This window comes from Schistocerca americana, chromosome 2 (genome assembly GCF_021461395.2).
Source record: "Schistocerca americana isolate TAMUIC-IGC-003095 chromosome 2, iqSchAmer2.1, whole genome shotgun sequence".
NCBI classification, from domain to species: Eukaryota; Metazoa; Arthropoda; class Insecta; order Orthoptera; family Acrididae; genus Schistocerca; species Schistocerca americana.
The window spans coordinates 861,297,967-861,315,248 of record NC_060120.1 but is presented as its reverse complement, the minus strand read 5'-3'; the positions used below and the strand labels follow the sequence as shown (position 1 = coordinate 861,315,248).

Below are 17,282 nucleotides of genomic sequence, written 5' to 3'. Positions count from 1 at the left end.
GTATTCTGGGACAGCAAGAGCATTCTGTTCATTACTTCCTGCCCTGAGGTGAAAACAGAGAACGCTGGCAGTTAGCTGGCCACTGTGCTGTGGCTGAGCAGTTCTAGGCGCTTCAGTCTGGAACCGCGCTGCTGCTACTATCACAGGTTCGAATCCTGCCTCAGGCATGGATGTGTGTGATGTCCTTAGGTTAGTTAGGTTAAAGTAGTTCTAAGTCTAGGAGAATGATGACCACAGATGTTAAGTCCCATAGTGCTTAGAGCCATTTGAGCTCGCAGTTATTCTGTAGCACTGCAGAAATTTCAATAGGCCATTCAAAACAAAGGGGCATAGAATGCAAAGTGCAGGCGTTGTGCACATCCATGACAGTGCTCCTTACACTTCAGCACAAAACGACTGTTCTGAAGAAGTTTGGCTGGGAACTTTTTGATTATCCTCCATACAGACCTGATCTTGCTCCTAGTGATTTTAATCTTTTCTTGCACCACAATGATAAAGAGCTGAAGATGACTGCCATTTACTGATTTCACTCTCAGGCAGCACAGTTCTTCAACACAAGAATTCAAAAAGTTAATCCCATGATATGAAAAATGTCTCACTTTTGGTGATGATTATGCTGAAAAGGAGAAAATATAAAAGGAGAAAATATAAAAATGCAGTAAATGAACCAGGAATAGAAACATCTCAAAAATGAGATTCACAGGAACTGCAAAATGGCTAAGCAGGGATGGCTAGAGGATAAATGTAAGGATGTAGAGGCTTATCTCACTAGGGGTAAGATAGATACTGCCTACAGGAAAATTAAAGAGACCTTTGCAGAGAAGAGAACCACTTGTATGAATATCAAGAACTCAGATGGAAACCCAGTTCTAAGCAAAGAAGGGAAAGCAGAAAGGTGGAAGAAGTATATAGAGGGTCTATACAAGGGCAATGTACTTGAGGACAATATTATGGAAATGGAAGAGGATGTAGATGAAGATGAAATGGGAGATATGATACTGTGTGAAGAGTTTGACAGAGCACTGAAAGACCTGAGTCGAAACAAGGCCCCGGGAGTAGACAACATTCCATTAGAACTACTGACGGCCTTGGGAGAGCCAGTCCTGACAAAAGTCTAACATCTGGTGAGCAAGATGTATGAGACAGGCAAAATACCCTCAGACTTCAAGAAGAATATAATAATTCCAATCCCAAAGAAAGCAGGTGTTGACAGATGTGAAAATTACCAAAGTATCAGTTTAATTAGTCATGGCTGCAAAATACTAACGTGAATTCTTTACAGACGAATGGAAAAACTAGTAGAAGCCGACCCAGGGGAAGCTCAGTTTGGATTCTGTAGAAATATTGGAACACGTGAGGCAATACTGACCCTACAACTTATCTTAGAAGCTAGATTAGGGAAAGGCAAACCTACGCTTCTACCATTTGTAGACTTAGAGAAAGCTTTTGACAATGTTGACTGGAATACTCTCTTTCAAATTCTGAAGCTGGCAGGAGTAAAATATAGGGAGCGAAAGGCTATTTACAATGTGTATAGAAACCAAATGGCAGTTATAAGAGTTGAGGGGCATGAAAGGGAAGCAGTGGTTGGGAAGGGAGTGAGACAGGGTTGTAGCCTCTCCCTGATGTTATTCAGTCTGTATATTGAGCAAGCAGTGAAGGAAACAAAAGAAAAATTCAGAGTAGGTATTAAAATCCATGGAGAAGAAATAAAAACTTTGAGGTTCGCCGATGGCATTGTAATTCTGTCAGAGACAGCAAAGGACTTGGAAGAGCAGTTGAATGGAATTGATAGTGTCATGAAAGGAGGATATAAGATTAACATCAACAAAAGCAAAACGAGGATAATGGAATGTAGTCGAATTAAGTTGGGTGATGCTGAGGGAATTAGATTAGGAAATGAGACACTTAAAGTAGTAAAGGAGTTTTGCCATTTGGGGAGCAAAATAACTGATGACAGTCGAAGTAGAGAGGATATAAAATGTAGACTGACAATGGGATGGAAAGCATTTCTGAAGAAGAGAAATTTGTTAACATCGAGTATAGATTTAAGTGTCAGGAAGTCGTTTCTGAAAGTATTTGTATGGAGTGTAGCCATGTATGGCAGTGAAACATGGACGATAAATAGTTTGGACAAGAAGAGAATAGAAGCTTTCGAAATGGGGTGCTACAGAAGAATGCTGAAGATTAGATGGGTAGATCACATAACTAATGAGGCGGTGTTGAATAGGATTGGGGAGAAGAGAAGTTTGTGGCACAACTTGACTAGAAGAAGGGATCGGTTGGTAGGACATGTTCTGAGGCATCAAGGGATCACAAATTTAGTATTGGAGGGCAGAGTGGAGGGTAAAAATCGTAGAGGGAGACCAAGAGATGAATACACCAAGCAGATTCAGAAGGATGTAGGTTGGGTAGGTACTGGGAGATGATGAAGCTTGCACAGGATAGAGTAGCATGGAGAGCTGCATCAAACCAGTCTTATGACTGAAGACCACAACAACAACAACATATGCTGCAAAAGAGCTAAATATTGTTGTATCTGTTGCCAACAAAGTTTTATCATGTAACAATGTTTTATTTTTAAAAATTTGGAAACTTGATTTGTGTATGACACTCTCAGTTTTTTGTGTATACTGTGGAGCACAGTACTGAATGCCTTCTGCAAATCAAGAAAAACAGCATCAACTTAACCACTACTATCTTTGGTGCTGTGAACAGACAGACAGAACAAGCTGAATTTCATGACATCTGTTTTCGGAATCCATATTGCTTTGCAGAGTAGATTTCATCACACTGAAACTGAGATACTTCAGGAGAGCAACAATCCACCTTCAGAGACACATATCATCACAATACTTCTCTGTATACATTAAGAAATGCAAGCACAAATTGGCTAATAACAAATAATCAACAAAGAAATCCAACTGCTAAGAAAAGGCATGGTGACACCTTAGTCTGAATATTTTACTATTTTTGTATTTATAAACGAATTTGTGCTTGCATTCACTGAGTTCTGGCACTTGTTATGGTATGTGTCTAAAGATGACAGCCTGCTCTTCTGTGATAAGTCAGTTTTAATATGATTGAATTTTAATATCATTAGCATTGTGAGTATGGTTGAGCCAAATTAGTTGTTGAATTACAACTGTGCCTCACTTCCACTAGCTATGGATAAATTTGAAGTATATTACAACTGTTACTAACTATAACCAAGTATCTGGGTTATGATTATCATATTGATTTTATACCAAACTTACATGTCTATCATTAGTAGCATAACAAAAAATTAACTGAAATTTTTACCATATCAACACTGAAAATAGTGACTAATTAAGAAGAATACAATGAATAAGAGTCTTCTTAAAGTCCTTGGTAGTTTCACTTCACATTTATAATGAAGTATAAAACACTAGGGAGGATCATTTCAAACTGGCTTAAAACCATTATTTAGCTGAGCACAAATATTGTAGTATAAATTCAATTAAATCTGTACTTTGATGAATGTTGATGTTAAATGTGATAATATGAACATTGTAAGCTCACTCAGCTGTGACATTCTGGTTAATGTGTATGTATTTATGAACAGCATTTTAATTATGATTGTACATTTTCTAATGTTATTGGTGAGTGTTATGTAAACAATGTAATTTAACATGACCTAATTAAAGAGCCACAAAGATTGGCTTAACTACTCACTCCAGTCTAGAAGTAGATTTGTGTTAAAACAGCAGTCATGACAGTGAAGTAGATATAGAATTAACGAACCCACTTTTTAGAAAATCCCACTTTTAATGAATATTTCCATTAGTCCTATTTCCATTGATTCCACCGAAATTTCCATAAGAACACTGTTTCTTCTCCATGCTTTTACAGAACTTAAGAAAAAGTCCACTTTTAAGAAATGAATCAACTGTATAGTATCAAGGTAAAAAATGGTATGCTAACACTCACACTGTTTCTTCATTCTTTGTGTATTTTAATATTTTGTAGAGGTCTTCTTTCTTTGATTCCCTTACTACCATTAGCAGCTTGAGGAAAGCAGTGGCTGAACGAACTGTGCCAAGGTTATCCTTCTTCAGAAATTTCTTATTTTCCTTCAACACTGTATGAAGCTAGCAAACAAATGAAGGTATTAAAAATTATGAGGACATGCAAAATCGAAATAACTTGTCATTATTTTGAGTTTGCTGACAAAACATATATTTCAGTGATAAATTTAGTAGTTGTAGGCATTACATTCACAGGACACAGCGGCTGTAAGAAATTAATATGCATATAAACTGCCACAGATTGTGTATTGAACATCTTCAAATATTAATTGCACTGTTAGCAAGATATTAAAGATTCAAAGCTGTGCATGACATCCATATCATGCAAAAAATTGTGTAGCACATCTAAATTACACTGTAATAGTGCTGCACAGAACTTTGAAGATTTCAAATGTTGCATTAGCATTGTTACTATCTCAAGATGCTCTTGTTTATAGACTGTAACTAGTAATAAAACAATACCATCTATACATGAAATAAAGTGATCAGTAACAATATACATGCAATATCTAGGACTTTAAAGTTTTCAGTTTAAAAACTATAGGATTGATCTTCACATTTAAATCTGTTATGTTCAGTGGTTATTGGTGAAAAAATTTTAGGTGACTGAAATATTAAATAAAGGTATGAGGAGATCGATTGGCTGTAAATTCATTACTTTTCCCCCTTATTCAGAAAGTAGTTTATAGAATAAATACTAAATTTGTGTATGTTTTGTTCATCCAAGGAGCCCAACAATAGGTAGCAGGAAGCAAACCTCCTGCCACATTTAACCACAGCTAAGTGGAAGTGGCCTGCTTGTACGCTTGCTACGAATTCGTCGCTGGACAATATCTCTACAACAAAATCATTAGACAACACATGAGAAACAATAATCATTTATTGCAATGAGGCACATCAATATATACTAAGCTTTCACTTCCAGTGAAGGCAAGCATAAAATAGTCCCTGGTATGAAGTGACTGACCACACTGTTCGTGTCACCACACTGAGACAGCCTGTTATGCGGCATCCTCTGATGCTGTTGCTGTACCGTACCTGGCAGGGACACAGCAGTGTAAATTTTTTAAATTACTGCTGAAAGGAACTAGTTTCCTTTTATTTCACTTATTTTGGGTTATGTAAGATAGATTCTGATCATACTTAAAATGCTCAAGTTTTGACTAATAATGTTTATGAAACACAGCAAAACGTAATGGCAACTGGGAACAAAAATAAATCTTGATAATTTTAAACAGAAAAACTGCAATTTGCAAACCAGAATAATGGGCATTTTCAAATATCTTCTCCAAGTAAAATACCATAAAAAGCATGGCAATGGAAAAACGGAAAGGAAAAAAAAAATAACTTCAGAGATCAGACATGAATGACAGATATCCCTGAGGTGACTAAAACTAACTTCAAATTAATAGGCAGGATACTGGGAGAATGTAGTCAGTCTGCAAAGGAGACTACTTAAAAATCACTTGTGCACCTAGAATATCGCTCAAGTGTGTGGTAACCACATCAGAAAGGACTAAAAGGGATAATGTATGTTTTCAAACAGGGATAGAATGAATGAACACTAGTTTCTTTGAGCCATGGGGTGCATCATGGAAATTCTAAAAAATCAGAACTGGTGGATGCTTGAGGACAACCTTCAACTATTCCGAGAAAGCCTGCTTTCAAAGCTTCAAGATGCATTATTTAGTGAGCTCCATATGCATTGTTCCAATGTGAACTGTATTAACAATATTAGACTGATTACAGCACTCACAGAGGCACTGGAATACTCATTCTAACCACACTCCATACCTTAAATGGAATGGGAAGAAATCCAACCACATGGTACAATGGGAAGTATCCTTTGCTGTACACTTCACAGTGGTTGGCAGAGTTTAGATGTAAATGTAGATGTTGATGTACGTGCAGAGATGTCCTTAATTTGATTGTTGTTGTAATGTTTTATTAATTGGAATATATACATACCACTCACTTCATAAACTGGCATTTATCAAGGTGAAAGTAGCCTGCCAGTACCCAACATTCATTTCCCTTAGCAAATTTTGGGAAATGTTTTGAAGAACTCTTCACATTTTAAAAGAAACTGCAATATTTTGACAATGTTTTAATGATAGCTCCGTATCACTACTGCAAAGGATTCTCTACAGAGAATGCAATATGTCATATTACAAACTCCATTCTGACAGAATCAAGCAAGAAAGTTACCCTGCTATATCTGTCTGTGACTCCACAAAGGCCTTTGCTTATATCACAAAATTCTTCTGGGGAAAATAAAACTTTATGGCATTAAATGCATCCTCCCGCATGAGCAGTCTTTCATCTTTTTATCTTAACAACAGAAAATAATGCCACATTAGCTAATGATAGAACAGGCAAAAATTTAATAGTAAGTGGGGAAAATTAAATACACCACAACACTATGACCACCTGCTTAATAGCTTGCTTGTCCATGTTTGGAACAAAATACATCACTGATTCTGCATATCAGAGATCCAACAGTTTGCTGGTGGATTTGTGGAGGTATGTGACATTAGATTTTTATTCACAGGTCATGCAAATAATAGGGCCCCTGATTTGCGTACATATTGATGGCCCCAATAGTCACCTAGATGGGTTCCATAGGATTTACGTCGGGCAAATTCGGTCACCAAGACATCAACATGAGTTCACCATAATGCTCCTCAAACCACTGCACCATGGTTCTGGCTTCAAGATATGGACAGTTATACCACTGAAAGATGACACTGCTGTTAGGGAGACATCAAGCATAAAGGGGTGCAGGTGGTTCACAGCTGTCAGTTTGCCTTTGACTACTACCACAGGTTGCACGCAAGCACAGCATAATACTGTTCCCACCAGCCTCCATACATCATGCTGCACTTTTCGAGCCACCATTCTCCTCTATTATGGGATTGTAGAGATGACCAGTGATGTAGTGTAGCAAAAATGTGATACACCGTAAGAGACAACACATTTCCATTGATTGACGGTCAAATCCTGATAGTCCCATGCTCATTGCAGTCGTAATTGATGATGATGTTGGGTCGACATGTGAACACATAGGGGAGGTCTGCTGCGGAGCTCCATATTCAACAATATACAATGAACAGTGTGCTCCAAACCACTTGTGCATACACCAGCATTTTGCTCTTTCAGCTGAGTTGTCACAGATTACCATCTATTCTACTTTACATTGCAGACTAGCCTCCAAACCCCACATTCTGTGAAGGCATGGATGTCCAAACATTTAGCACCTAGTAGTGGTTTCACTGTCTTACTTCTTTCTGTAGATGCTCACGACAGTAGAAAATGAACATTCAACCAGCTTAGCTGTTTTTGATATACTCATTCACAGGCTCTGTGTAGCAAAAATCTACCCTCTGTCAAAGTCACTTATCTAAATGCTTTTCCCCATTTGCAGCCCATATCTTTGCTAGGGTGATCCTCCATCTGTGTCTGCTCCACTTACTTACTTTTATTACCGCATCGCGTGCTCACAATGCCACCAGACAGCATCCAACATTGTGGTGGGCAGTGATCATAATGTTTTGGCTTGTCAGTGTATGGTACCTTGCAATATTTAATATTTTGTTCTTGATCTGAATAAATTATTTACTGGGTGCCCATAAGCTGCAATAAAAATGATTTACCAAAGACATTGGAGGACTTCGAAAACGAAGATGTTTGCTGATGAAAAAAATATTCTGGTGAGAGGCCTAAAACATATCCACAGACTCATGTACAATAATGGTCTCCTGAGGAGCTCTGTAATTAGAATGGGATTGCATTTACTATGTTTTGCACAAGTTTAATAACAACGAAATTATTTTTAACCATACAAGATGTTCTGAAGGCAAATTATTGGCATCAGCCTGTAAATTACTGTTTACCACAGCAATGTGCCAAAGTAAATTAACTAAAAATCTCTCACATTTTGTGGAAAATTAGTGTGATCACCTGTTAAAAGCCTGAATAGCCCTCTTTTGCATTGCAGATCTGTGGTACGAATGACCTGATCAAAGTGGTCCCGCAGATTTTTGATTGAGTTTAAATGTGGAGAGTTTGGTGGCCAGAGGAGTACAGAAAACTCATCCTCATACTCTTTGAACCATGGACATACACTGTAAGCTGTGTACATGTTGCACTGTGCTGCTGGTAGGTGCCACGCTGCCAAAGAGAGACAATCTGTATGTAGGGATGGACACAGTCCCCAAAGATAGGTGCATACATGTGTTGATCTGCTGTAGCTTCCAGGAATGACAAGGTCACCCAGAGAATGTCATGAAAACATTTCACAGACCATAACACTCCCTCCTCTATCCTGAACCCTTCCAATTATTGTTGCTGGGTGTTTGCTTTCAGACATTTCACAGTGATGAAGCATAAAACATGATTCATCTGAAAAGGCCACTGATCGCCACTCAGTGGATGATCAGTTGCAGTAATGGCATGCAAATTCAAACCTTTGTCACCAATGAATAGCAGTCAGCAGCAGCAATGTTCGCTGAATTCTTATTGAGCAGACACTGCTCGTAGCCCCTTTATTCATCTGGCCTGTCAGTTACTCAACAGTTGCATGTTTATTCATCCATAAACATCTCTGCATCTGTAATTCAACCCTGTCATCTATGGCCCTGGTACACCACAGGTGCATTGTTGCCAGTTTTGGATAGTGTCATTTTGCCATGCACTGTATACTTTAACCACAATGGTACACAAGCAGTTTACAGATTTAGCCAATTTGGAAATTCTTCCACCCTCGGCCGTAAGGCCAGTGATTATGCCCTTTTGGACATCATATAAATCACTCCATTTCTGCATTATGACAATAACTGAATTGTTTTCTGTGTTCCCTGAACCCACTATACAAGGTGCTATCCAAAATTTTTGAGACTGGTGCTGACCTCTGTTGAAAACCTTACCTTTGGATTAATGGTCACCATCACCCTCGAAGTAGTTCCCATTCGCTCGTACACACCAGTCCCAGCTCTTCTGCCACTGGTCAAATGTTTTCTGGACATCCTGTTCTTTGAGGGCATTTATCACCGCCAGCAATGTTTCTTGAATCCTCTCTAGAGTGTCGAACCGATGGCCTTTCAACTTAAGTTTCAGTTTTGGAAGTAGTGTGAAGTCGCAGAGTGCGAAATCTGGCGAGTACGGTGGGTAGGGTACAATCGCCATGTTGTTTTTTGCCAAAAAGGTTGTGGTGAGCAAGGACATGTGGCAGGGCACGTTGTCATGATGCAGCAGCCAGTTCCCTTGACACCAAAGTTTGAGCCGTCGTCGCATCACCTTTTTATGGAACCGTCGCAAAACGTCAAAGGAGTAAGCGGAATTCAATGTTTGGTTGGGTGGGACAAATTCTTTGTGCACAATTCCCTTGGTTTCAAAGAAAATGATGATCATGCTCTTCACTTTGCTCTTCACCGGCTCCACTTTTTTTGTCTTGGAGAACCCGGGTTCTTCCACTGGGATGATTGTTGCTTTGTCTCTGGGTCATAACTGTAAATCCAGTTGAATCATTGCAAGGGTCTCTGTAGCACTTTTCCCGAGATTCGCACAGAATTTGATACACACATGTTGTTCTGTTTGTGGATCCATTGTAAAATCATCACACACCAAACACAGAGTATTACGGAAATCACTGTGGACACACAACACGTCCGCCCAGCTGAATGCCACTCCGCACACTGACTCATCAGATTTGCAGCTCTCGCCACCTAGTGGTGCAAATATCTACTACTCCTATTTTCCAGATGGCAGCACCAGTCAGTCCCAAAAATTTTGGATTCCACCTCGTATATGCTCTCCACTGCTAGAGCTGCCACCAGTCATCAGCATGTTGATATAGAACACAGGTGCTGGTCACATTAATGTGACTAGACTGTGTACATGATGAAACCCCAGCAGGGAGAGGAGAAAAAAGTTTCTTGAGGTTAATTTGTCGTGTAGAATGTACTGTACTTTTCCTTACAGTTTACTCGTGGTGTCAGTTACGTGGCCAAGACAGATGTGAGTTCACTTCCATGCCCTTTAAATCACTGTAGCCTTCTGTCCTTGTGACATGGACAGTTATCCTGCTGTAAGATACCAGACCCTTTGGGGAAGACAGCAAGCATGTTTGGATGCAGGTAATTCGCCATACTGTTCGCGTAGCCCACAGCTATGAAAGTGCCTTCAAATAGTAGTACATGTCCCATGGTAGCCCAAGTGAGCTGTTTGTCCACATGATAGTAACTAGGTGACACATTTTCATTGATCTGCAGTCCAATCTCAATGATCCTGTGCCCTTTGCAATAATAACTGACTATGTCATTGGTTCAGCATGAGGATACAGATGTCATCTGCTGTAGAGCCACATGTTCAACAATGTGCATTAAATCATGTGCTCCACAACACTTCTTCAGCATTGCACCTCGCTATTAGAACTGGCACAGACCACTGCATATCTTCCTGTTCAGACTTGCCAAACCCCTGACTTCCACATTCTGTGATGAGATGTGGAAGTCCAGCACCTCGCTATCTCCTCATGGTTTCTTTGCCCTTCACCCTCTTCCCCTAGATGCTTAAGACAGTAGCATGTGAACAGCCAAACAACTTTGGTATTTCTGAAATGCTCTTTCCCAGGAACCAGGCCATGATCTTCCTTTTGTCAAAGTTGCTCATGTCAGTGATTTCTCCATTTGTGGCCCTTATCTTCACCAGAATAATTCCCAATTCATCACTGTTATGCTTATATTCATTCCTTATCATGTTACATACCTGCAACATCACCAGGTGGCTTTCAGTCTCAAAGTGTGCAGAGGTTAAATGTTTTGGATTAACTGTATTCACTATATTGTGTTCTGCAATATTAATTACGTTTTTATCATTGGCCACAAACAACATCACGTAGGGTGTATACACTCCAGGACAACAAGGAAATCCTGGAAAAACTTGGAAATTTTTTCATCCAGAAAAAAAACAAGAAAAACCTGGGAATTTTTTAGTATTCTGGGAATTTTTCATTGTTTTAATTTTCAGTTAAATTTTTGTAATTTTGATTGTCAAGAACTGTTAATCTAACAAAGAATTCTACTTTCCCCCACTACTGCAGACTATTACTGCAGCAATGAAACATAAACAAAAGAAAAGCACCAAAATGAAACTTAAATTGCATGTACAACAAAATACAGTGCAGACAGGAGCGTCTGCTTATAGCAAAATGTGTTAAAACCATTAGGACAAAAACTATGCAATACTTCGTAGCAACAAACTGCTTTCGATGAGCATGATTACACAACTGTTTACATTAGTTTTGTTTGATCAGTTGTCAGCAGACTCATGTGCATTCACAGAGCTGAAGCCACACATGAGCAGAGCTTTCTCCCATTTCTGGCTACTTGAAGTGTGGTTGTTAGCTGTATAAGCAGCAAGCAGCCTGATACTAGCCAGAAAAAATTTTTCTGGGGCACCCAAGCTGCCAGATTTGCACACGCACAGAGCAGTCTGAGTTGTAGTGTGTGTGTATGTGTGGGTAAGAGGGGGGGGGGGGTAGTCTCCACATGAACTGTGTTTAAGTGTGGTAAGTTAAAATGCAGTCATATAATTATGGTAGAGTAAGACATGTTGTTAGTTTCAGTTTTCTGATTTTATTTTTTGTCCAAATTATTAGCAGTCAAGCATTAATCATTGTGCAGAGCAGTGAAGTTATTTTTGTAAGTTTGCTAAAGAAATTTGGCTTTTATTAATCTATTCCATTGAGACAGCCAATTTACTTGGAATTAAGTATTTCATTCTGCACTATTGGCTAATTTCAACTCTTCAATGAATTTGAAGTGCACATTTTCACCTTCTGGCACACTTGACATAATGCCATAATAAAGAACCAAACATGAGGAAATACGGTACTGGTACTCCAAGGAAATTTGCAATCCCAAGAACCACATTGAAAATGTAGGGTCCTACTTCAGTGTGAATCTGGACATATGAATGTGCACTTCAAGCTGAATTATGCATTTTCGTATGGTTGATAAAATTCCAATGATTTTGGAGTATACTGGTGTCCTGTTTCTTTTGTGATATAATTTAAGATCTGGTAATGCTATATATGTATGAGCATAAGTAAATGTTCACTTGAAGATGACTAAGTAGCGGATTTGGGAAGTAGAACCGAATAAAATGTTTTTTTTTATAGGATGAGGAGGGAGAAGGGGGTTGGGGAATGGGAGCTGGCTGTTGGCAAGAGGTCTGCTAGGAGAAGGAGATTTTCAGATAGTTTTACTATTGGTGTTTGTAATAGATATGACCAACTGTCAGAGTCTAGTGGAGAGGAATCTCTAGTAGCTGTAGATGTAGGAAGTATGCAGCAGACCTCAGCAGTTACGGTGGCTAGGACAGTTGCAAAGTCTAAGAGAAAGAAGAAGGTTCTGCTGTTAGGTAGTTCTCATGGTAGAGGTGTAGGCCAGCAGTTGCAGGAAGTTTTGGGGAGTGAGTACCAGGTCACCAGTATTGTGAAGCCTAATGCAGGATTGGCTCAGGTGACTTTTAACATAGGGGGGTTATGTAGGGATTTTACTAAAGAGGATCAGGTAGTGATTGTGGGTGGGGCTGGTAATAGTATTGATAGGGATGGGGAGTATGACATAGATGGTGGCCTGGAAAAGATAGCCACTCAGACTGGCAACACGAATGTGCATTTCGTGGAACTGTTTCAGCGTCACGATCGGCCTCATCTTAATACAGCCGTCAGGCGTAATAACATGAGACTTGGGGGTGCGCTGATGACAGAAGGTGTGAGTCACATTTCAGTGGTGTCGGTGGAGTCTATCAGCAGGACGGGTTTCACTAGACATGGCCTGCACCTCAACAGGTATGGGAAGGGGAGATTGGCAAAACTTATAGGTGACAGCATAGGTGGGGGTGGTGGGATCACTCATGGGAAAATTCCGGTAGTTGTGGGTGTTAGAGCTGTATCTTTTTTAGATTGAAGTCAGCTGATAGGTATTCCTGCTTAAGGGAAGTCTCTCTAACAAAGAAACCACTTTCTACAAAGCTTGGGTATCCAATTAATGAGGGAATTAGTATATTTCATCAAAATATACAAGGTATTAGAGATAAAGTTAGTGAACTGCTTATAGATGTTGACTCTGAAATTATTGGTATATCTGAACACTTCTTAAATAAGGAGATAATTCAGAGGCTTCCTTTACCAGGATACAGGTTGGCTGGCAGCTTTTCTAGGAGCTCTTTGCGGTGTGGGGGAGTAGCCATGTATGTGAAAAACGGTATCCCATTTGAGCCAATTGATGTTTCAAAGTACTGCACTGAAAAGGTGTTTGAATGTTGTGCAGGTGTGGTTAAATTTAGTGGAGCTAAACTTCTTACTGTTGTTATTTATAGATCCCCAGACTCCGATTTCACAACATTTTTGCTAAAGCTAGAGTAGGTTCTTGGTTCACTTCATAGGAAATACAAAAAGTTAGTTATATGTGGTGACTTCAATATTAATTGTATAAGTGATTGTGCAAGGAAAAGGATGCTGGTAGACCTCCTTAATTCATATAATCTTATGCAAACCGTATTCTTTCCAACGAGAGTGCAAGGGAACAGTAGAACAACCATAGACAATATTTTTGTTCATTCGTCATTATTAGAAGGGCATTCTGTTAGCAAAAAGGTGAATGGCCTTTCAGATCATGATGCACAAATTTTAAGTCTAAAAGATTTTTGTGCTGCAACACATGTTAAATATAGTTACCAACTTTTTAGGAAAGCTGATCCAGTTGCCGTACAGACTTTTGTAAACCTTATAAAGGAACAAGAGTGGCAAGATGTTTATAGTGCTGATACAGTAGACGATAAATATAATGCTTTCCTCAAGACTTTTCTCGTGCTCTTTGAAAGTTGCTTTCCATTAGAACGTTCAAAACAGGGTACTAGCACAAACAGGCAGCCTGGGTGGCTGACTAAAGGGATAAGAATATCTTGTAGAACAAAGTGGCAATTATATCAAAACGTTAGAAACAGTCAAAATCTAAATGCAACAGCCCATTACAAACAGTATTGTAAGGTGCTTAAAAAAGTTATTAGGAAGGCAAAAAGTATGTGGTATGCAGATAGAATAGCTAAGTCTCAGGATAAAATTAAAACCATATGGTCAGTCGTAAAGGAAGTGGCTGGTCTGCAGAGACAGGTCGAGAATATAGCATCAGTGCGCAGTGGGGATGTCCGTGTTACTGATAAGTCGCATATATGTACAGTACTTAATAATCACTTTCTGAATATAGCAGGTGAACTAAATAGAAACCTAGTCCCAACAGGGAATCACATAGCGCTCTTAGAAAAAAGTGTTCCGAGACTGTTATCTGAAATGCTCCTCCATGATACTGACAAGAGGGAGATTGAGTTAATAATTAAATCACTAAAGACCAAGAACTCTCACGGATATGACGGGGTATCTAGCAGAATACTGAAGTATTGTTCCACGTATGTTAGCTCAGTACTTAGCCATATCTGTAACTTTTCCTTTAGGAGTGGTCGGTTTCCTGACCGATTAAAGTACTCGGTGGTGAAGCCACTTTATAAAAATGGAGACAGGGATAATGTTGACAATTATAGACCTATTTCTATGCCATCGGTGTTTGCTAAAGTTATCGAGAGGGTTGTATATACAAGGTTACTGCAGCATTTAAATTCACATAATTTGCTGTCAAATGTACAGTTTGGTTTTAGAAATGGCTTAACAACTGAAAATGCTATAGTCTCTTTTCTCTGTGAAGTTTTGGACGGATTAAATAAAAGGTTGCGAACGTTAGGTGTTTTCTTTGATTTAACGAAGGCTTTTGACTGTGTTGACCACAAAATATTACTGCAGAAGTTGGAACATTATGGAGTAAGGGGAGTAGCTTACAATTGGTTCGCCTCCTACTTTAAGAACAGAAAGCAGAAGGTAATCCTCCGCAATATTGAGAGTGGTAATGATGTTCAGTCCCAATGGGGCACTGTTAAATGGGGCGTTCCCCAAGGGTCGGTGCTGGGGCCACTGCTGTTTCTTATTTATATAAATGATATGCCTTCTAGTATTACAGGTGATTCAAAAATATTTCTGTTTGCTGATGACACCACCTTGGTAGTGATCTTGTGTGTAATATTGAAACATTATCAAATAATGTAGTTCATGATATAAGTTCGTGGCTTGTGGAAAATAATTTGATGCTAAATCTCAGTAAGACTCAGTTTTTACAGTTTCTAACTCACAATTCAACAAGAACTGACATTTTAGTCAGACAGAATGGGCATGTTATAAGCGAGACGGAACAGTTCAAGTTCCTAGGCGTACGGATAGATAGTAAGCTGTTGTGGAAAGCCCATGTTCAGGATCTTGTTCAGAAACTTATTTACCATTAGAACAGTATCTGAAATAAGTGACATTTCAACACGAAAAGTAGTATACTTCGCATATTTTCATACGCTTATGTCATATGGTATTATTTTTTGGGGTAAATCTTCTGATTCAAAAAGGGTATTTTTGGCTCAAAAACGGGCTGTTCGAGCTATGTATGGTGTAAGTTCGAAAACCTCTTGTCAACCCCTATTCAATAGTCTGGGAATTTTGATATTGCCCTCACAGTATGTATTTTCTTTAATGTCATTTGTTGTTAGCAATATTAGCTTATTCCCAAGAGTTAGCAGCTTTCACTCAGTTAATACTAGGCAGAAATCAAATCTGCATGTAGAATGCACTTCCTTGACTCTTGTGCAGAAAGGAGTGCAGTATTCTGCTGCATCCATTTTCAATAAGCTACCACAAGAGCTCAAAAATCTTAGCAGTAGCCCAAACACTTTTAAGTCTAAACTGAAGAGTTTCCTCATGGCTCACTCCTTCTATTCTGTCGAGGAGCTCCTGGAAGAGCTAAAAAATTAAGCAAATTCCAGTGTTACATTCTTGATTTTCTTTATTTAAACTAACGATTTGTCACCTGAATATGTTTCTTATATTTCATTTTATCTGTTTCTACAATCATGTTATAATTTCATGTATTGACTCGTTCCATGACCATGGAGACTTCTCCTAAATGTGGTCCCACGGAACAACAAATAAATAAATAAACATCGACAGCTGCAGCAAAATTTTACAAAGCCACCTTCCATGAAATACAATGTTTCTGATCGCAAGACATGTTTCGACACGTGTCTGGTACCTCCTCTAGGCTTGACTTTATTTCTTAATTTGTGTTATTTACACCTTAAATTTACAGAACGCCATTCTTCTGCAAATTATAGACTGGCAGCACATCGTGTCTTATCATTGTAACTTATGTTTTCTCCTGGAGTAGAATGCAAACTGCCAGTTGTAGTTACTTGACTGCTGAGAAATGTTGTTAATTTGAAAAAGTCACCAAATACTTATTGACTCAGTTCTGTCATATACAAACAACAGTTTAATTTTTTAAATTTTTGCAAGAAAATTTGTATTTGTTCTTACTAGCTTTTTGCAGTGCTGTGTGGATGTAAACCTGATTGGAAATGCTAGATAACAGAATTGCAGAGTACAAATAAAAAAAATTATGTGAATGTCATCACATAACAAAATATTAGGGCACTTTGCATTGTGAAGTCTCGTTTTGAAATGAATATAATGCCAAGGGCTGCTTTCTTATTTTGGGTTCCTTATCTGGACAAAATATGATAAAACAATTGCCCTAAATATAATAGGTCCATGCGTCCTCTCTAAACAACATGCTGCAGTGCTACACATGGTCAGGTGATGCCTCAGTACCCATGAAATTCCAAACAGAAATGTGACAAAAGGCATATGAACAGATCAAACACCAAATATGGGCTTCCTGTGTCATTGTAGCTGTGCATGCATAGTAATGCCAGTTTTCTGGTGCTCTCTGGCAGCTGTTCAAATGAACCTATTTCTAACAGGTCATGGGAAAATATTGCAAATGTTGGTTTGAGAAGTGTTACTTTCAAAGTCAATTTCCTTTCATGCAAGATGAATTATGTTATGTGTGAGAGTGTGCTGAATTTCTTAAATCACAGAGCATTAGAAACTTAGAAAAATTTTGGGCCCAGAAGACCAGCAATTTGTCATTATTTAAAAGTTTACTTGCACATTTGTGTTTGATACATTGTATGATCTAAAATATCCGGACAGCTGGCTGAAAATGACTTACAAGTTCGTAGTGCCCTCCATCGGTAATGGTGGAATTCAATATGGTGTTGGCCCACCCTTAGCCTTGA

General features: G+C 38.8%; 1 protein-coding gene across 5 annotated transcripts in view; it reads right to left on the bottom strand.

The window, feature by feature from the left end:
• Positions 1 to 17,282, bottom strand: part of LOC124595675 (microsomal triacylglycerol transfer protein) — a 202,154-nt gene that overhangs the window by 31,076 nt on the left and 153,796 nt on the right. For all 5 annotated transcript variants that reach the window (XM_047134532.1, XM_047134530.1, XM_047134531.1 and 2 more), the window contains one exon: positions 3,952 to 4,112. In XM_047134532.1, the coding sequence (XP_046990488.1) occupies positions 3,952 to 4,112 (161 nt within the window). The remainder of the gene's footprint in view (positions 1 to 3,951; positions 4,113 to 17,282) is intronic.